Below are 21,561 nucleotides of genomic sequence, written 5' to 3'. Positions count from 1 at the left end.
ATAAGGCGGAAAAACGGAAGCCTCTTTTTTTTTTCTTCTTCTTCTTCTTCTTCTAAGAGCTGTAAGGCAGATTTTTGGCAGGGTGACGGTGCAAAGCTTCCTCTTCGATGATTTAATCAGGGGATTACTCATCCGTCACTGAAAAGGAAGGCTTCTTCACCCACGTGGGCAAAAAATCTCTTGATTCTTCACGAAGCACTCGAGAGCGGCAAAGCAAACTCGTTGGACCCCCAGCGATAAGTCACGGAGGGGGGGGCGCATCTTTCAGGCACTGTACAACTGTCTGGATTGGCAGACGGACTGAAGAAGGTGGTGGTGCTCTTTGGCTGGCTTGCAAGGCTCCAGAGAGGACCAAAGGCAACAGGCTCCACAGCAGATTTGGCCACAGCTCCATCCGCTGCTGGATGGTTTCTTGGCGGGCGTGGGGGAGAAGTCAAAATCGGCAACCTGTAAGTCAGCAAGAAGACAAAAATCTGTGTTAGACCCAGAAAGAAACTCAGCTGCCGGAGAATTAGCAAGTAACTCTCAACTAATCGTCGCATCACACAACTGAGGAGGAGGACTGGGTTGGACTGGGAGGAGGACTGGGGTGGACTGGAGAGGACTGGAGGGAGATGGGAGGACTGGGGTGGACAATCCTTGCGCACGAACAAATCTTAAGTCTTTGGTTGGAACCTCTGGGAAGAAGTAGCCAAACGGTAGATCAAAGCTACTGAGTTGGCTGGTCTGGCAAAATAAAGATTGCTTACCTCCACCAGATCCATCTGTTGCACAGGGCTTCGGAAGGTCATGTAGGCAGCCAAACCCAGCGTGGCCAGCAGCAGGATGATGCAGGGAAGGATGAAGGAAGCTGGATGGATCCCTGTCGGAGGACAGAAGGAAGAAATCCTTGGGGTAACACTAGCAGCTTTCTGCTGGCCTCCTTTAGGCAACTAGCCAACGTTCACGAATGACCCAGGATCCTCTCAGTCCCAAGGACCATGATAGCCGAGGGGAGCTTCCAAGGTCAAGAGAAGGATACCTTAAAGATGTTATATTTAGCAATGGCAGTTAGACTGATATACGGCTTCACACTGCTTTACAGCCCTCTCTAAGCGATTTACAGAGTCAGCATGTTGCCCCTGACAATCTGGGTCCTCGTTTTACCAACCTCAGAAGGATGGGAGGCTAAGTCAATCTGGAGCCGGTCAGGATCGAACTGCTGGCAGTGGGCAGTGAGTTAGCCTGCAGTACCATGACAACCGCATTCCAACCACGGCGCCACCATTATTTATAAACGTACCTCATTCGTAAATGTACATTCCCACTTCCCCTTTTCTTCTAGCGGCTCAAAGCTTCCCAACTTCTTCTCTGGCTTCCCCGAGTCCTCCCACCTGTGACCCTGGGAATGCTGGGATGGTTGTTAAGTGTGGCAACCAGTCGTAATTTACTTGTTTTCAGTGCCACTGTAACTTCCAACCAGAAGAATGGTTGTAAAACAAGGGTTCTTCCACCCACCCCACCCCACCCACCCCGTTTTTACATTGTGTAATCAGTGTGGTGTTATTATTTATCTTGACCACCAGAGGGCAGCACATGATATTTTAAATCATTGGGTCGAGATTTTGACCTCCGTAAAGTAGAAAGATCTTTGCCTTCAAGCAATATGGTATACCAGTTGGGAAGGGAGCGGAGGAAATCCAATGGAGAAGAAATCGGGCGCACAGGCAAAAGAGCCCCATAGATCCATCCAGAGCTCACCTGAGGGCCATATCTGAATCTCCTGGTAGGACTGCAAGATGTTCACCCGGTTCTCCACCCGGATGCTAAGGCAATATTCTCCAGCGTTGCTGAAGGTGTGGTTCAAATAGTATTGCGTGCTGTTCATCACCACTAGGTGGCACTGGTCTCCCACAAGCGCAATGCACTCCGTCTTGATTAACCAGCATAAAGTGAGGGGAGGACTAAAAAGGGATGAAGAACAAAGAACAGTGTGTTGGGCTCACAAAACCAAAAAAAGACGTGCGATTCCTCCGAATATATATATATATATATATATATATATATATATATATATATATATATATATATATATATATATATATATATATATATATATATATATATATATATATATACATATATATATATATATATATATACACATACATATATATATATATATATATATATATATATATATATATATATATATATATATATATATATATATATATATATATATATATATATATATATATATATATATATATATATATATATTGTTGTTGTTAGTTGCGAAGTCGTGTCCGACCCATCGCGACCCTATGGACAATGTTCCTCCAGGCCTTCCTGTCCTCTACCATCTTCTGGAGTCCAGTTAAGCTCACGCCTACTGCTTCAGTGACTCCATCCAGCCACCTCATTCTCTGTCGTCCCCTTCTTCTATTGCCCTCAATCTTTCCCAGCATTAGGCTCTTCTCCAGTGAGTCCTTCCTCCTCATTAGGTGGCCAAAGTATTTGAGTTTTAGCTTCAGGATCTGGCCTTCTAAAGAGCAGTCAGGGTTGATCTCCTCTAGGACTGACCGGTTTGATCGCCTTGCAGTCCAAGGGACTCGCAGGAGTCTTCTCCAGCACCAGAGTTCAAAGGCCTCAATTCTTTTGCGCTCAGCCTTTCTTATGGTCCAACTTTCACTGCCATACATTGCAACTGGGAAGACCATAGCCTTGACTATACGCACTTTTGTTGACAGGGTGATGTCTCTGCTTTTTAGTGTGCTGTCTAGATTTGCCATGGCTTTCCTCCCTAGGAGCAAGCGTCTTTTAATTTCTTGACTACAGTCCCCATCTGCAGTGATCTTGGAGCCCAGGAAAATAAAATTTGTCACTACCTCCATTTCTTCCCCATCTATTTGCCAGGAATTAAGAGGGCCGGATGCCATGATCTTAGTTTTCTTAATGTTTAGTTTCAACCCAACTTTTGCACTCCTTCTTCACTCGCAACAAGAGACTCTTCAGTTCCTCTTCACTTTCTGCCATTAGAGTGGTATCATCTGCATATCTTAGGTTGTTGATATTTCTTCCAGCAATCTTAATTCCAACTTTTGATTCATCTAGCCCTGCCTTTCTCATGATGTGCTCTGCATATAAGTTAAATAGGCAAGGCGACAGTATACAGCCTTGCCGGACTCCTTTCCCAATTTTGAACCAATCAGTGGTTCCGTGTCCAGTTCTCACTGTTGCTTCTTGGCCCGCATATAGGTTTCTCAAGAGACAAATAAGATGTTCTGGTACTCCCATCTCTTTAAGAACTTGCCACAGTTTGTTATGATCCACACAATCAAAGGCTTTAGCATAGTCAATGAAGCAGAAGTAGATATATATATATATATATATATATATATATATATATTTATTTATTTATTTATTTATTTATTTATTTATTTATTGTTCCTCACCTATAGGTGGAATCTCGCCAAACTCAAGCATGCCACCATCCCTATAAAACTGGGCTCTCCAACCTTGGCGACTTTTAAGACTTGGGGACTTCAACTCCCAGAATCCCCCCAGCCAGCACATGCTGGCTGGGGGAATTCTGGGAGATGAAGTCCACAGGTCTTCCAGGTCTCGCGCATCAGGGATCTCCCACCTTGGCAATTTTAAAACTTGGGGACTTCGACTCCCAGAATCCCCCCCAGCCAGCACGTCAGTCTCATTCTCTTTGTGATGATTTTGAGGAGGTGATTTGCCTGGAAACCGTCTTTCTTTTTCTGTTTAGACTGGAATGCCGGAATGTTCTGGAAGAAAGAGCTGAGTTGCCCTCTGCTCAACCAGATTAAGAGATGAACTGTGTCCTTTCCTGACTGGAAATATTAACGGCTCCTGAAGGATAGCAGCGGGTTCTCCTTCTGTCCTATGCATTGCCCACACACACACGTGATTCCGCTGAGGCTGCAGCTAGGACGGGCTCCATCCGTTCAAACATATAAATATCTAACTCTTTAAGGTAAAGGTAAAGGTTCCCCCGCACATGCGTGCTAGTCGTTTCCGACTCTAGGGGCCGGTGCTCATCTCCGTTTCAAAGCTGAACAGCCGGCGCTTGTCCGAAGGCGACTCCGTGGTCATGTGGCCGGCGTGACTAGACGCCAAAGGCGCACGGAACGCTGTTACCTTCCCACCAGAGTGGTCCCTAGTTTTCTACTTGCATTTTTACGTGTTTTCGAACTGCTAGGTTGGCAGAAGCTGGGACGAGTAACAGGCGCTCACTCTGCTACGCGGCACTCGGGATTCGACCTGCCAAACTGCCGACCATCTGATCGACAAGCTCAGCGTCTTAACCCACTGAGCCACCGCATCCCTTATTTATCTCTTTAATGTTGGTTAAATCTGCTCTGCCTCTAGGGCTGGGTTGAAAGCTTTGAGGAGAAGGTGCGTGGCGATTTGTAAAGGGGCAAAAAAATCAGCCTCAGTCTGATCCGAATGGGAGATTCGATTCAGGCCATCAGATCCATCTGACAATCGGATTCGGATCCTTGAGTGGGTTCAGCTGACGGCTGTTTTCTGATTAAACGGTTTGGATTTGAAGTGACGTTATAAAACGGGGGGGGGCATCTACGAAGAAATCCATTGACACAAGGATACATTTTCTGACAGAACAATTAATCCGGCTGCCTCCTGGGGTTGTGGGTGCGCCATCGCTGGAGGTTTTCCAAAATAAACCAGGCCACCATTTGGACTGAGATGGTGACTATAAAGTCTCTTGCCTTGAGCAAGGGGGTTGGACTAGAAGACCTCCGGAAGGTCCCTCTCAGCCCTAGGATTCCATGATTTTATGATTCCAAGAAGAAAGAGTACAACTTGGGGAAAATATTTTTGGGATGTCTTTAAAAAAAAACACCAACCCAACCCCATGGCTTACCTCCCTTGGATATGCAGAGATAAATTTAAGTTTTCCATGACCCGAGCATAAGTGGCGCCTGTGATGTTAACGCTTCTTACGGCATCTAGGAGAGCAAGAGATAAAGAAGAAAAGATAAGGAGAAACAGTAAGCAAGAAATGGCCACCTTTGTCCTAACTTCTTAAGCTGAGAGGTTTCAAAGGTTGACTTAGATTTTTCCTGGCCTAAACAACCCGCTGAGTAATAGCAATGGGGGTGGGGGGGAAAGGCGAAATTATCTTTTCCTTTGCCCTCTGGGTCTGCTTTTCCTTTTTTACTGCTTTGAGTAACATTCCTTGGCCTTCTATGTGTTTTAGGGCTGAGCTGACAAAGGGTGAGGTTTCTGAAGTCCCTGGGAAGACAGTTAGAGGAGAATCAAAGAAGAAGAACATCTGTATTTCGGGGTTGACAGGAGGGGTCCCTGGTCTCTCTGAGCTGGGTTGTTTTCTTGCAGGCGTTTCATGACCCAACTAGGAAACATCATCAGTGCTAGAAGGGAGGGGGGTTTGTAGGGAGGAGGGGGAGGAGGACGACTGTGGGGTCCTTGGTGCTCTCTGAGCTTGGTTGTTTTCTTGCAGATGTTTCATTACCCAACTAGGAAACATCATCAGTGCTAGAAGGGATTGGGGTTTGTGGAGAGGAGGAGGAGGAGGAGGAGGAGGAGGACAACTGTGGGGTCCTTGGTGCTAGAAGGGATTGGGGTTTGTGGAGAGGAGGAGGAGGAGGAGGAGGAGGAGGAGGAGGAGGACTGTGGGGTCCTTGGTGCTCTCTGAGCTTGGTTGTTTTCTTGCAGGCGTTTCACGACCCAACTAGGAAACATCATCAGTGCTAGAAGGGAGTGGGGTTTGTGGAGAGGAGGAGGAGGAGGACGACGACTGTGGGATCCTTGGTGCTCTCTGAGCTTGGTTGTTTTCTTGCAGATGTTTCATTACCCAACTAGATAACATCATCAGTGCTAGAAGGGATTGGGGTTTGTGGAGAGGAGGAGGAGGAAGAGGAGGAGGAGGAGGACTGTGGGGTCCTTGGTGCTAGAAGGGAATGGGGTTTGTGGAGAGGAGGAGGAGGAGGAGGACTGTGGGGTCCTTGGTGCTCTCTGAGCTACGTAGTTTTCTTGCAGGCGTTTCATGACCCAACTAGGAAACATCATCAGTGCTAGAAGGGAATGGGGTTTGTGGAATGGAGAAGGGGAGGAGGAGGAGGAGGAGGAGGAGGAGGAGGAGGAGGAGGAGGAGGAGGAGGAGGTGAGGAAGACTGGGGGGTCCTGGGTGTTCTTTGATCTTGTGGTTTTCTTGCAGGTGTTTCATTACCAAATTAGGTAACATCATCAGTGCTAGAATGGAGTGGGGTTTGCAAAGAGGAGGAGGAGGAGGAGGAGGAGGAGGAGGAGGAGGAGAGGAAGACTGAGGGGTCCTTGGTGCTCTCTGAGCTAGGTAGTTTTCTTGCAGGCGTTTCATGACCCAACTAGGAAACATCATCAGTGCTAGAAGGGAATGGGGTTTGTGGAATGGAGAAGGGGAGGAGGAGGAGGAGGAGGAGGAGGAGGTGGTGGAAGACTGTGGGGTTCTTGGCTCCCTCTGAGCTTGATTGTTTCATTGCAGATGTTTCATGAGCCCAAACTAGCTGACACCCTGAGTGCTAGGAGAGAGGAATGTTTCTGATTTATTTTGCTTGTCCCTATTTTCTCTTAAAGCCCCCCAAGATTTGCACGCTCTGCATCTTGCCTTGAGTTTCTCGCTTTGCTTGGTCCTCCTCCAGCAACTTGAGTGTCCTGGTGAAAGGTCCCATTTTCTGGACAGCCTCATTGGGATGTGCCATGCTTGTCCCCTCTGGTCTCCATTCTGCAGCGATGTGGAACATTGCAATGGAATCTTATTAGGGAACAAGAGCCAACGTTCCTAGTTGCGTTTCTCGTCTGGTATACCCAGAAGGCTGACCTCCTTCTTGCAAATCTGAAGGTCCAAATCTCCCTCAGCCTCCGTTACTCTGTGGGTCCTTCCGACATTTTTCCCTCCCACCCATTAAGCCACTGGGGCAGTGGTGGGATTCAGCCAGTTCGTACCACCTCAGCAGAACCGGTAGCTAATTTTTTTGTTGCCCAGGCCCAGAATGAACTTCCGGAAGCGGCATCCACGCAGAGAACCAGTTGAATCCCACCACTGCACTGGGGGCTCCCCTCTCTCTTATCTGATTGCTTCCTAGGCAGCATCTCTTCCCCTCATCCCCCCCAAATCGTCCTCATTACGCCCGCTTCCCAAACCCAGAAGAAATCAAGGCAGAATTGAATCGTTGGATAAGGCACATCCGACCAAAAGATTTGTCCCCCTCGGAGTGAAATGTTCACACATTTGTGCGATGAACTACTTATGAAAGGTAACATTCAGCTATTTAAAGCCAGCGAGTCTAAAAGCTGTCCTAGGTTTAGGACTGCGTGGCACAAATCAGAAGCAGAAAATAAAATAAAAATAAAATAAAAGCAAGGGTGTTCAACATTTGACTTTTCATCCTTTTTTTTTTTGGATTTTTAAGGGGGTCTGTTTCTATTTCTGCCCTTGGATACAGAAATACTTCCCGTATTGCCACCAATTTGGTGTGTTATTGTTTTTATTTATTTATTTATTTATTTATTTTAATCCCATTTATATCCCGCCCTTCTCCGAAGACTCAGGGCGGCTTACAATCTAAGCACAAACCAATGTGCTTAGCAATAGCCTTCATTCTATGTATATGCCTGCTTTTTAGGGCTTTCGCCCCCCCCCCCAAGCGGCATTATTACAAAGTCAGCTTAATTGCCCCCAACAATCTGGGTCCTCATTTTACCTACCTCGGAAGGATGGAAGGCTGAGTCAACCTTGAGCCTGGTGGGATGCGAACCTGCACTAATTGCAGGCAGCTGGTTTGTCTGTTGGGGTTTTTTATTTTTGTAAGCTGCCCAGAGTCGCTGAGAGTGAATAAGCGGATGTATACATTTTTTTAGTTTAAAAAAAACCAAATGGTTCTCCCGTGCTGTTTCTTGAACTTAAGTTGTCTTGTTGACAAAAGCTGATCTTTTTTATCTCTGATTCTGCAAGTGGAATTTGTATAACCCAACAGAGCTACTGGGGAAATATAACCAAACAGGACCCCTAACTTACTCATTCTAATTGGATTGCCTGGCTTAACACAACACATTTGCCATGAATGGCGATCATGACTGATGTAACAAACTAGGTTTTCTGGCTTTCCCTAACACACGGACAAAGCAGATGGCTAAATTGTAATCAGCTAGTTAGGAGTTTAGCGGGTGTGTTGTGTGGAAACAGCCCTTGCCTTGTTTTAAACCAGAGACACAGGGAGAATATATATTGCAGAATATATTTAGCTTTTGAATAATGTTTCAAACATGCAGTGTGTTTTCTCCTATGATCAGGGACGTGACTCAATTCTGAGATGGATACTTTGTCTATATTGATTTATTTTTCCTAGTAATCATATTAATAAAAGGTGTTTGGGGGCATCCTTAGGCAGCCCCACAGCTTCAGCTTCTTTTAATCTCTTTGGACTGTGAATCTTAAAGTCATTTTTCCCCTCTCCACCCAGAGACAAGAAAATTCTGGAATCCCTAAAGGAAATAATACCGGCTATGGCATTTTAATACATTCGCCTCCGGAAAGCGGAGGGCATCTTGTCAGGAACGGCAGCAAGCTTATCTCAGCAAAAGGTTGACATTCCAGGATGTTGTCAATCCTGTTTTCTTTTCCCTCCCGAGAAAGAGGAGTTGATCTTAACTTACCTGCAGCTTTGGTGACCAGAAACACCATTCCCCAAATCACCTGGAAGAAACTGAGGGCCGAAAACAGCAGCGCCATTGAGGAGAGGATGGCTTTGGAAGGAAACCTCGTCTGCTGTCTGCTCAGGGCCGAGAGAATCGGATTTTATCTTCAGTAGGGCTGGCTCTGCTTTTCCATTTCCTTGAGGAGCAAAACAGCCCATGGTAGCTGCTGACCTCTGTTGGCAGTCGGAGTAAAGTGGCCTCTGCATTGCTTCTTCTTCTGTAGCTGAGGCTCTGTCCATGCAGAAAAAGTTCTTGTTAAAAAATCCTCAGGATTTTCCCCCCCCTCACACCCAGGAAAGCAGCCATTTGATTAAGGCACCAGGCTAGAAGCTAGGAGACGGTGAGTTCTAGTCTTGCTTTAGGCATGAAAACCAGCTGGGTACTTTGGGCCAATCCAGGAGATGGTGCGTTCTAGTTCTGCCTTGGGCATGAAAGCTGGCTGGGTGACTTTAGACCAGTCACCAGGAGATGGTGAGTTCTAGTCTTGCCTTAGCCTTAGCAGGGGGTTGGACTAGATGACCTCCAAGGTCCCTTCCAACTTTATATTATTATTATTATTATTATTATTATTATTATTATTATTATTATTATTATTATTATTATTATTATTATTGAAAGCCAGCTGGGTGGCTTTGGGGCCAATCAAAAGTCACCAGGAGACAGGGAATTCTAGTCCTGCCCTAGGCATGAAATCTGCCTGGATGACTTTGGGCCAATCACCAGGAGATGCCCAACTGACCTCGCAGGGTTGTTGAGGGGAAAATAGGGGGAGAAAGAACTATTAAGTATGTTGCTGCCGAGTTATTTTTAAACACAATAAAGGCAGATAAAGAGATAATAAATAAATAAATTTGTGGCAGATTCTCCAGGATCTTACACAGCAAGACTTTCAAGTGTCCTTTTTAGGAATAAAATGTGTCCTTTGCGAGACAGGAAGTCATTATTTTAGTTTTTTTTAATGCAAAAAATCTGTATATTTCAAAATAGAACTATGAGTGTCTTTCTGGGTGATTGTGATGCTTTATACATTTCCTGCATTGTTTTGCTTCATATATCGCCTACAAAGTTATAAATGCATTGTAACCAGACCTAAGAATAATTGCAAAATGGGGTTTAGCATAATACGTAACCAATTAGAACACACATCATTTCAAGGTTTTATTTCGTAACATTTTGAACACCCTCAAAATATGAATTCCATGCAGGCTGGGGGATTCTGGGAGTTGCAATCCATGCATCTTCCAAGTTGCCGAGTCAGAAAAATCCTGATGTAAACTATCTTCCTATGGTAACAAGGAGGAATAACTTTGCTGGACACAAATCAGAAATAGAATTTTCTTTTGTTTTGCCTTCCTGGTGCGGACCCATCCAAAAACCCAGCCACGCCAGGATGATTTGACCTGTTAGTTGAAAGGACAAGGCTGTAAAGGCGACCTCCCTGCAATTATATTTGTAAATATATTTGTAAATATATTATATTTACAATTTTTAATTTATTTTTAATTTTTAATTTTAATTTATTGCACAGATGATTTTAATTTTATTTTTATCTTAATTTCTGTACTTATATGTTTTGTTGTTAGCCGCCCTGAGTCCTTCGGGAGATAGGGCGGGATATAAATCCCATTAATAAATAAATAAATAAATTGCAAGTAGAAGCAGCTGGGGAAAAAATCCTTGTTTTCCAATCAAGGGAAACCAATACAAACCGTAGGAACTAATTAAGAGATGACTTTGGTGAGGGGAAAAAATGTAGCATTTTAAAAGACCAAAGAGATGCATTAATGGCAGGGTCGAGTGCTTTGAGAGGAACATTTTGCGTTTGCAGCGCTTGTCCCAGATTGCAAAGTCAAAATACAGAGCAAAGGCACGAAAAACCCATAGAGCCCCAAACAACTGAGAGGGAATTATGGGAGCTGTAGTTTTTATAGCCCTGGAAATTCCCCCCTACCCACCCACCCGCCCGCCTGCTTTCCTGGGAAGCCAATCGCCTCCAGGCACAGGGAGCCTCAGTTCTGTATTGTGCTGCGAAAGGTTGCATTGATTGGTTGGGAAGAGGCGAGAGCAGCGCGCTGATTGGCTAATCCCAGGCGAGAAGACGAGGTATAGAGATAGCAAAAGTGTAGAGTAGGCAACGTCTCTGCCGCTTCATCCCTTGAAAGCAAAGAGTGAATCCTCCACGTATCTATGCCCAAGTGCCTGTCTGCCCTCAGGACAACGAATGGCTTTTCCCCCTTTCATTCCCGGATATCTGAATTGAACGAGAACACGCCTCTATTCTTAGGTCTGGCTCCCCTCCCGACTATTTCATTCAGGGGGGTCTTCAAACTTGGCTCTTTTATGACTTGTGGACTTCAACTCCCAGAATTCCTCAGCCAGGCATGCTGGCTGAGGAATTCTGGGAGTTGAAGTCCACAAGTCATCAAAGGGCCAAGTTTGAAGACCCCCTGATTTAACTCTTTGGTTTAGGTTTGAGGCGCTGCTTGGGGATGACGGCAGAAGTGACGGCAGCAGGCCCCCTCTCACCTCTTGCCTAGCTCTAGGGGCGGGAGGAGGAAGGGGCCGGAAGTGGCGCCGCCAAAGGCTTCCGCCGCGGGCAGGTGAAGCAGCGGAGCCAGAGCCGCGGCGCGGGAGGCGGCCGGGTTTCCGCAGCTGCAGCGGCGGAGCTTCGGGGAGCCGCCGAGGCGGGCAATGAGGCGGCGGCCGACGCAGGCCGGGCCGGTGAGAAGAGCGGGCGGGCCGGGAAAGTGGGGGGGGGGAGGAGGGCAGGAACGGATGGAGAGGCGCCACGCTTCCCCCCTCCCCTTGCGAAGCGCAAAAGTAGGCGTGGCGGAGGGGGCGTGGCTTTCGCGGGAAAGGCGTGGCCAGCCCAATCGAGGCCAGATTGGCACTCGGCTTCTGCCCGCCGGAGGGGACCGGGCTGCTGCTTCTCCAACCGGGCGCCCTCTGCTTTCGGGGGGGGGGTACTGCCGCTCCCATCGTTCCCAGCCGTGCCGTGCCTTCAAAGGACGGTGGCTGGAGTCCTTCTGGCTCCCGCTTCGTGCCATGAAAGGTTTCCGGGGGAGTCGTTTCAGATTTGGGGCTGCAGAGCTGAGGGTTCAAGAGCCGGGTTCAGCGGTGGCTGGGGATGATGGGAGTTGTTATGTGGGAAGCACGGAGTAGGAGATGGGATAGATTCAGCCCAGGGAGGGAGCGGGTTGGAGAGCTTTTTATCTACCGTAGAGGCATTGGATCGATGCCTTGCTTTTTTGCACCGTGGATGGCAGTGGAATTTTTGTCTCTGCAACCACAGCCCTGCGAGGGAGGCTGGGACTGGCCCAGAGTTAACCATGAAAGCCAGTCACTAGGCGACTGTGAGTTCTAGTCCGGCCTTAAAGCACGAAAGCTGGCTGGGTGACTTTGGGCCAATCACCAGGAGACGGTGAGTTCTAGTCCTACCTTCGGCAAGAAAGCCAGCTGGGTGACTTTGGGCCAATCACCAGGAGACGGTGAGTTCTAGTTCTGCCTTCGGCATGAAAATCAGCTGGGTGACTTTGGGCCAATCACCCAAAGGTGAGTTCTAGTCCTAAGCTTAGGCAGGGAAAGCCGACTGGGTGACTTTGGATCAGGTGACTGGGACTTCCAGTCCTGCCTTAGCCACGGAAACCAGTTGGGTGACTTTGGGCCAATCGCTAGGAGACTCTGAGTTCTAGTCCTGACTTACGCAAGAAAGCCAGCTGGGTGATTTTGGGCTAGACCCTTTTGACTACCTTTGAGTTATTTTATTTTATTTTTTTTATAAAAAGTGGGATTAAAGTAAATAAATCTCTCCAGTAACATCATAGGATCCGTGTAATGATGCTAAAATAGCTCTGCTTTCTCTTCTCTTTTAGGCAGGCTGATCACTTGAGCTCTTCCGTTTCCTCCTAAATATTCACTTAACCATCAGAAGTTAAAAAAAAATGGCGTTTGTTTCAACCCAGGGGCCCACGGTGGTCGACCAGACCACCTTAATGAAAAAGTATCTCCAGTTTGTGGCAGCTCTCACCGATGCTAACACACGTAAGTCTCTTTTCAGCCTTGGTTTCCTTTGGCTGCAGCCTTATGAACAAAACTGGGTGCAAATCGCACTTGGCAAATTGTGGAGTTATCCTCCAGAATCATGCGCCTTCTCCTCCTGGGAATTCGTAGAGAATTGTGAATTCTTAAAGCCAGGCTTTGAGAGCAACCGTAGCGGTGCAAATTGTGAGGCTGGATGACATTTTGCACTGCAGAGGGGGGAGAGAATGCATATGCAAGGACACAAACCAGGTTGTGTCGTTTCCGGCCCGCTTGGAGACCTAACAGAGAAGCAAATGATGATCACTCTTTCTCTTGAACACCACACAAAAAAAAATCACTTGGGTGTGAGTGCGTGGAGACTGTGTGTGTGTGTGTGTGTGTGTGAGGGTGTGACTGTGAATGGTGATATGTGATGCTTAATACGTGGGTACTGAGAGCTAAACTGATAAGATCTGATTGCTTCTTTCAGGGGGTTCAAAAAAAAAATACTTCTCTGCTACGGGTAAATATATATTTCAATGCTTGCCTTTTCCTTCTTGCTTTCCAGCCGATGAAACGAAACTGAAGATGATGCAAGAAGTCAGTGAAAACTTTGAGGTAACACTTCGGGTTGATAGTGGGGTGCTTGATAGAGCTGAACAACTTGGGGCCATTGTTGACTGGAGGAGTGGAGGCCTGGAAAGTTCTAGTAGACACTGGAAGACTGTTATTTATTTATTTATTTTAATCCCATTTATATCCCGCCCTTCTCCGAAGACTCAGGGCGGCTTACAATCTAAGAAGCACAAATCAATGTGCTTAGCAGTAGCCTTCATTCTATGTATAGGCCTGCTTATTAGGGCTTTCGCACCACCCCCAAGCGGCATTATTACAAAGTCAGCTTAATTGCCCCCAACAATCTGGGTCCTCATTTTACCTACCTGGGAAGGATGGAAGGCTGAGTCAACCTTGAGCCTGGTGGGACTCGAACCTGCAATAATTGCAGGCAGCTGGTGTTACTTAAGGAGGCATTAGCCCACTGCTCCACCAAGGTTAGGGTGACATAATAACGACTCTCCCCATATAGATGGGGCTGTCACAAAGAAGAGGGGGACAACCTCTTCTCCAAAGGACCGGAGGACAGGAAAGCAATACAGATAGTCCTCTACATACAACTACTTCATTTAGTGACCGGCGCTGAAAAAAGTGATTTGCCACCCTTTTTCACACTTAACGACCGTTGCGGCATCCCCGTGGTCACGTGATCAAAATCCAGACCCTTGGCAACTGTCTCGTATTTATGACCGTTAACAGTGTCCCTGGGGGGGTCACGCGATCTCCCCTTTTTTGGTGACCACCTTTACGAGCAAAGTGGCCATGAAAAGTCATAAAATGGGGGCTTAACAAATGTCTCGCTTAGCAACGGAAAATTTGGGCTCCTCAAGGTGAAGTGACAGCATTCTTCTGATATTTGAAAAGCTTATCACAGAGAAGAGAGGGACAACCTGTTCTTCACAGTGCCTGGGGGCCAGGAAAGAAAGTAACGGATGCTGGCTGGGGAATTCTGGGAGTTGATGTCCATCCGTCTTCCGGGTTGCCGATGCTGAAAAAAAAAGAGGCCTCCCCAGCCTTTGCGGGGTTGAAAACCCCACAAAATCATCTTTTTTTTTCCTTGTTAGAACGTGACCTCATCTCCTCAATATTCCACATTCCTGGAACACATCATCCCTCGTTTCCTGACGTTTCTCCAAGACGGGGACGTCCAGTTCCTGCAGGAGAAACCCGCCCAGGTACGCTCCAGAATAATTCTTCGTTCCACAGTGATGGCTTTCGGCTTCTTTCATGGGCCAAACAGCCAGGGAGGGAATGAATTTCCAAAGAAAAAGCGTCTCCTGGTCTTGCAGATTGTGCGTAATTGGGTAGATGTTGCGTAAGCTTAAAACTGGTTGTCTGTTTCTGTTGTAAAGGCGCGTGCTCCATCTTTTCAAATCTTGGCAGGTTAAATTACAGATAACCCAAAAGATCTGGCTTGATTACTGTTCGCTTTGACGTGTGGTTTATTTCTTTTTAGCGCGAAACCTTTCTTAAGCTGTTAATGAATCTAAAATTCGCAGACACGCACAATTTCAATTTAACGTAATAAGCTTTTGGGGTTTAATTTGGGTCTTTCAACATAAACACGTTTTATCATTCGCAACCAAGTTCTGTTCCCCATTTTTTTTTCTTCTCCCTTTCTGCAGCAACTGAGAAAGTTAGTTTTGGAGATAATCCATAGGATACCAACCAATGAGCATCTACGCCCACACACCAAAAATATCTTATCTGTGATGTTTAGATTCCTAGAGGTAATTCTGTTTGACTACGCGCTCTGCATTTTTTCCCCACACTGTTTGCAGTATGCAGTTCTGATTTTTGCTATTTAATCAACCCTTTTCCATCTCTTTCCTACTCTCGCTTTTAGACTGAAAATGAAGAAAATGTACTTATTTGCTTGAGAATAATTATTGAGCTTCACAAACAGTTCCGGCCGCCCATCACACAAGAGGTAAATAATTTCCTGGCCAAAGTTTTTAATTTACGGGCGTGCGGTTGCATGACGTAGTCCAAGCCCACAAACTTTGGGGGTTCCCATGTGTAATCTTTGGGGGGGAAGAATGTCAAGCTAGGGTGAACAATAGGTCTTTGCTTGTGGTCTCCTCAAGCAGCAGATTCTGGGACTCAGTTAGACTTCCTTGAAGACTACAATGGTTTCAGATTTTGAAATCAAAATTCCTCGTAACAATTCCCCCCCTTTTCCTGCAGATTCATCACTTCTTGGATTTTGTGAAACAGATATACAAGGAGCTACCCAAAGTAGTGGTAGGTGATGTGATGATGACATTGGTGTTTTTCTCCTATGCTGCATGAAAGTTTTATTGGAAAACCCTTGGTCCTGATCCAGTAGCGCCGAATCTCCCAAAGCGTTTCTACCGTTTGGCTGGTTTTCCTAAATTCCTTATCCCGGAATCCCATTGGTTCCAGTTGCTTTTTGCATCGCAGCCTGCCATCTGCAGCGAGAGTGATGTACTTGGGTTGTGTTTCCTACCTTAGAATCGGTACTTTGAGAACCCTCAAGTTGTTCCTGAGAACACCATTCCCACCCCAGACATGGTGGGCTTGATCACGACGATTGTAGTGAAAGTAAATCCAGAGAGAGACGACAGTGAAACCAGATCGGTGAGTACAAGAAAAGACATATTTTTTTTGGGGGGGGGGAAACAAACCCTGTCTTTGTAGGAGAAGGGAGTGGCAGAACCTGGGGGCGGAGTCAAAAGAGGAATCAGCGTAGAATCCTTACATAGCCACAAGCGAACTCATTCTAACCTCCCTTGAGTCCCGTTGACCATTATTTAACTTCAAGCGGGTGCTGATCATGAGCTGAGAAGATTCCTGTGCATAGGCTGTTTAGCAATAAATCAGTTTAATTGGACCGTCATGGGTGGACCTGGTTTTTCACATCTGACAAGATGGGAATGAGAGGGAAGGAAGGAAGGAAGGAAGGAACGGCAGGAGGGAGGGAGGAAGAGAGGGATGGGCATAAGAGGAATCTGTAGGATGGCAAAACCTGGGGCAGAGTTAAAAGAGGAGTCAGCCTAGAATCCCTACATAGCCACAAGCGAACTAAGGTTGATGTCCTTTGAATTCTATTGACCATTCCATTTTTTTTTATCCTTTTCCAGCATGCGGTCATTCCTCGTGGCTCCCTTTCCTTGAAAGTTTTAGCAGAACTTCCCATAATCGTCGTCCTCATGTACCAGGTTTGTGTGAAACCGTGTCCAAATTCCTTTTTTTTTCCTTCCCACAAACTTTCTGCTATTTTTTTTTTCATTCTTCTTCCCCTCATCAGAGGCGAGGCTGAGAGGTAAGCGCGATTTCGCGCGTTATCCACTTCTGAACATTTTTTGCTACCCTTCTCGGATGACTTGAAAAGTAAAAAAGTAAAAGGTTGCCAGTTGTCCTTGTCTAACACGCTCCTTTTTTTTTCTTCCTTAGCTCTATAAACTGAATATTCACAACGTGGTCGCCGAATTTGTGCCCTTGATCATGAATACTATAATTATTCAGGTGTCCAACCAAGCCAGGTATGCATGTGGAACGACGCTTTTAACAGATGCGGAACTTTTTAGGAGGGAAAGCAGAATATTCTTGTAAAGCCCTGCCGACTTTCTGCCCCTCCTTAACAACCCTTTGTTTGCGAGTCTTTGTGCCAGCCCACAATCCTTGCGATCCCAGTCTGTCTGTCTTCCACATTCAGGCAGAATAAAAACTACAACAAGGAATTGTATGCCGACTTCATTGCCGCCCAGATCAAAACGTTGTCATTCCTGGCTTACATCATCAGGATTTATCAGGTGAGCGTTGCTGGTGGGGGGGGGGTCACCTGTGCCCCACCACCCCCACCCCTCCCAAAACACCAGTTCTTAACTTCCTCTTTAAGTTTCTCTTCATTGAGATATAAACAGTGGAGGTCCCATCTACAATAGGGAGGTGCATCTTTTTTTAATTTAATGTAATTTTATTTTTCTCACCTTGCCAGGAGCTGGTGGCTAAATATTCTCAGCAAATGGTCAAAGGAATGTTGCAGCTACTGTCCAACTGCCCGGCAGAAACAGCTCACCTGAGGAAGGAATTGCTCATCGCAGCCAAACATATCCTGACCACAGATCTCAGGAGCCGTACGTACTTTTTTTTTTTTTTTTTGCCCCCTTTAGATGGCTGCGTCTCTTAAATGCAGGTAGTCCTCGACTTAGCGACCTCCGGGGACCCCAGGTTTCCTGCTGTGAAGCGAGACATTCGTTACACGGGCTTTGCCTTGCTTTACGACCTTGCTTCCCCTAACATAAGTGAATCGCTGCGGCTGACAAGTTAGCTTCCCCGTTGACTTTGCTCATCGAAAGGTCGTAAAAAGGGGATGCCGGGACGTGGCAACGGTCGTTAAGTATGAACCACTTGCCTGGCATCTGCATTTTGATCACACGGCTGCGGGGGTGCGACAAAGGCCGTTAAGTGTGAAAAACCGTCCCTAAGTCACTTTTTTTCCCTCCCAGTGCCGTTGTAACTCTGAACGGTCACTGCCGTAAGTCGAGGACCACCTGTACCGTCTCAGATTCCTTGGAACCGCTTAATATAAACCTTGTGGCTTTTCGTTGCGGTACTTATTCCCTGGCAATTCTTTTCGTTTTGCAGAGTTTATCCCCTGCATGGACAAACTGTTTGACGAATCCATACTCATAGGCTCTGGCTACACGGCCCGTGAAACGCTCAGGTGCGTAACGCGCACGCAATTTTGATCGTGTGACAAGGGAGGCTGCCACGGTTTGAGGTGTGAAAAAAAAAATGCTCCGAGCTCACTTTTCCCCCCCAGTGCTGTTATAACTTTGAACGGTTATTAAACGAACCGTAAGTCGGCTGCCTGTCCTTGTGAGGTCCCCTCATAAGTCACACTTTTTTTGGGGGGGGGGGCACCGTTCGTAACTTACCGGTTGCTAAGTGAGTGGTTGTAAGTTGAAGGCTACCCGTGGGAAGCTCTCTGCCCAAACCTGGCTTAGCTGTAGGACATCTTTGCCCACCCCCAGCGTGAAAGTTTGAATAAATCTCGCCTCCGAAACGATTGCGTCCTCCTTTCAGGCCCCTTGCCTACAGCACCCTGGCTGATCTGGTTCACCACGTCCGCCAGCACTTGCCCCTCAACGATCTGTCCTTGGCTGTCCAGCTCTTTGCCAAGAACATTGACGATGAGTCGTTACCCAGCAGCATTCAGACTATGTCCTGCAAGCTTTTGCTCAACCTGGTGGATTGTATTCGGTCCAAGAGCGAGCAGGAGAACGGAAACGGCAGGGATATTCTCATGAGGATGTTGGAGGTAGGAAGGCTCTTGCGTGGGGACGAGAAGACAACCCCCCCCCCGGTGGTGGGAATGCCGGCGTTAAATGATACTGCGACTCAAACGTGGACTCTTGGGAGAGGCGTTGCGTACTGCAGGGGTCCCCAATCTCCGGGGCTGCAGCCCACTACCAGGCCTTGAACTGTTTTGGGATCCGGCTGTGGAAGTAGGAAGGGACGTGGTGGCTCAGTGGGTTAGGACGCTGAGCTTGTCGATCAGAAGGTCGGCAGTTTGGCGGGTCGAATCCCGAGTGCCGCGTAGCAGAGTGAGCGCCTGTTACTCGTCCCAGCTTCTGCCAACCTAGCAGTTCGAAAGCACGTAAAAATGCAAGTAGAAAAACAGGGACCACTACGGTGGGAAGGTAACAGCGTTCCGTGCACCTTTGGCATCTAGTCATGCCGGCCACATGACCACGGAGACGTCCTCAGACAAGCGCTGGTTCTTCGACTTTGAAACGGAGATGAGCACCGGCCCCTAGAGTCGGAAACGACTAGCACGCATGTGCGGGGGAACCTTTACCTTTACCTTTACTGTGGAAGTAGACAAGCACGCATGAGCAGATCCCTAGAGCACATGCGTGTGCGTGCTACATTTGTGCAAGGAGGTGTGCCTGCCCGGCCCTTGTACAAATGGAGCATGCTTGCCTGCTGCTCTTGCAGAACTCCCCCCCCCCCTTTTTGCTGGTCCACAAAGCTGGAAAGTTTGAGGAACTCTGGTATGTTAAATGAGAAAACGAATGGGAATGATGGGGTCTTTTAACTTGTAAACTTTTTAACGAGTCCTTTAACTAATTATCATCGTGTAAGGTGGCTTCGTAGCTTAGTGTTAGAACATAAGCCTTGCCCATTTAAGATGGGGGTTCCGTGCCCAGAATTCTCAACAATGGCTCTGCTGACTGAGGAATTCTGGGAGTTGAAGTCCACAGATCTGGCCAAGGTTGGACAATCTTACTTTATGGAGATGGTAGCGTGCTTTAGTCCGGCAAGATTCTGCCTGTAGGCGAGAAAGCGTGCGCTTGGAAGAATCCCGAGGCGTCTTTCTTGCTTTTTGCCTCCTGACCGCGAGGGGGTGTTCGAAAAACTTAATTCCGGCCGCTTCCGTATCCCACCCCCTTTCGTACCCTGGTTATTCCTGACCTCCCTTCCTTCCCCTCTCATTCCCCAGGTCTTTGTCTTGAAATTTCACACCATCGCCCGCTATCAGCTTTCCATCATCTTTAAAAAGTGCAAGCCACAGTCAGAGCTGGGGGCAGGAGAAGCCGCTTTAACCGGGGCACCGGCAGGGGGAAACGCACTGCCGGTCGTGGTTCCTTCCCCTGCGCCCACCACCACCCCGGTGGTCCCGGCCTCTGGGCCCGTCTTTGAGAAGCAAGGGGAGAAGGAGAAGGAGGACAAGCAGACTTTTCAAGTCACGGATTGCCGAAGTTTGGTGAAGACCTTAGTCTGCGGGGTCAAGACCATCACGTGGGGCATCACGTCTTGCAAAGCTCCTGGCGGTAAAATTGACTTGAGGGTTTCATTTTTAAAATAGATGCAGGTTTGCAACCCAACCCCGGACCTTTTAAGTTGAGATTGTGAATTGGACTTGGCTCTCTTCCCCCCCCCCCCGATCTGAACGATTCTTCTCTTTCCTCTGTTTAGAAGCCCAGTTCATTCCCAATAAGCAGCTTCAGCCGAAAGAGACCCAGATTTATATAAAATTGGTCAAATACGCCATGCAGGCTTTGGATATTTATCAGGTATGTATCAGGACTTTTGCATCCTCACGGTAATAATAATAATAATAATAATAATAATAATAATAATAATAATAATAATAATAATAATAATAATAATAAGTTGGAAGGGACCTTGGAGGTCATCTAGTCCAACCCTCTGCTCAGGCGGGAAACCCTATACCATTTCAGGCAAATGGCTGTCCAGTCTCTTCTTAAAAACTTCCAGCGTTGGAGCATTCACCACCTCTGGAGGCAGGTTGTTCCACTGGTTAATTGTTCTAACTGTCAGGAAATTTCTCCTTAGTTCTAGGTTGCTTCTCTCCTTGACTAGTTTCCATCCATGACTTATAACTCTTGATTTGCAAGGTGGTTACAGCTAGTCCTCATCTTATGAAGAAGCTTCTTGGGCGAGAAGCGACAGGTCTTCAAAGAAAAAAAGAAAAGGCACCTTTGGGACATCTTAATTTCATATTTTATCTCATATGTTGTATTGTCCACATTATCTACCTTTCTGTCCATCTGTCTGTCTCTCTCTAATCAGTTTCTCTCTCTCATCTCTCTCTCTCATCTATCTATATCTTTATCATCTCTATCATTTATCTATATCTTTATATCTCTATCTTATCTCTATTTCTCTATCATCCCTCTATATATCTGTCTGTCTGTCTGTCTGCCTATCTATCTATCTATCTATCTATCTATCTATCTATCATCTATCTATCTTATCTATCTATCATCTCTAGCTACATCTATCATCTCTCCATCCATCCATCCATCCATCCATCCATCCATCCATCCATCCATCCATCCATCTTTGCTGAGGCTTTACCTAAACTTATATTTGTGTATCAGTGATCGCGTGACCTCTACATACACCCAATAAATAAAAGCTCAGTGTCTTCTCGTCAGCGTGTCCAAGCACCCTTATTTTAATTCCATGAAATGTAATCCCTTCCACCCAGGTCCAAATAGCTGGGAACGGGCAGACGTACATTCGGGTCGCCAATTGCCAGACGGTCAGAATGAAGGAGGAGAAAGAGGTCTTGGAGCATTTTGCCGGGGTCTTCACCATGATGAACCCTCTGACTTTCAAAGAAATATTCCAGACCTCTGTCCCTTACATGGTGGAAAGGATCTCCAAGAACTATGCCCTTCAGGTAGTATGTTTTGCGCG

The 21,561-nt window shown here is 46.8% G+C and overlaps 2 protein-coding genes across 2 annotated transcripts in view; one reads left to right on the top strand and one right to left on the bottom strand.

Annotated features, from left to right (window-relative positions):
- Positions 1-250: 250 nt before the first annotated feature.
- Positions 251-8,761, bottom strand: TMEM130 (transmembrane protein 130; the record flags this gene model as incomplete). Its single annotated transcript, XM_081337954.1, has 6 exons — positions 251-447; positions 750-862; positions 1,741-1,943; positions 4,898-4,982; positions 6,638-6,784; positions 8,686-8,761. 6 exons carry the CDS (start codon positions 8,759-8,761, stop codon positions 265-267), a joined length of 807 nt encoding a protein of 268 aa, XP_081194080.1. The 3' UTR covers positions 251-264.
- Positions 8,762-12,386: 3,625 nt separating this feature from the next.
- The window catches only part of TRRAP (transformation/transcription domain associated protein), a 118,782-nt gene continuing 109,607 nt past the window's right edge, over positions 12,387-21,561 (top strand). The window contains 16 exon segments of the mRNA XM_081337953.1: positions 12,387-12,768; positions 13,316-13,365; positions 14,427-14,537; positions 14,988-15,092; positions 15,209-15,292; positions 15,550-15,606; positions 15,838-15,963; positions 16,467-16,544; positions 16,780-16,868; positions 17,042-17,138; positions 17,324-17,462; positions 17,974-18,052; positions 18,415-18,649; positions 19,835-20,165; positions 20,311-20,408; positions 21,350-21,544. Of these exon segments, the coding sequence (XP_081194079.1) occupies positions 12,669-12,768; positions 13,316-13,365; positions 14,427-14,537; positions 14,988-15,092; positions 15,209-15,292; positions 15,550-15,606; positions 15,838-15,963; positions 16,467-16,544; positions 16,780-16,868; positions 17,042-17,138; positions 17,324-17,462; positions 17,974-18,052; positions 18,415-18,649; positions 19,835-20,165; positions 20,311-20,408; positions 21,350-21,544 (1,974 nt within the window). The 5' untranslated portion in view covers positions 12,387-12,668.

The sequence above is a fragment of the Vipera berus genome (assembly GCF_964194415.1).
Source record: "Vipera berus genome assembly, chromosome: 13".
NCBI lineage: Eukaryota > Metazoa > Chordata > Lepidosauria > Squamata > Viperidae > Vipera > Vipera berus.
This window is presented reverse-complemented; position numbering and strand designations above follow the sequence as displayed.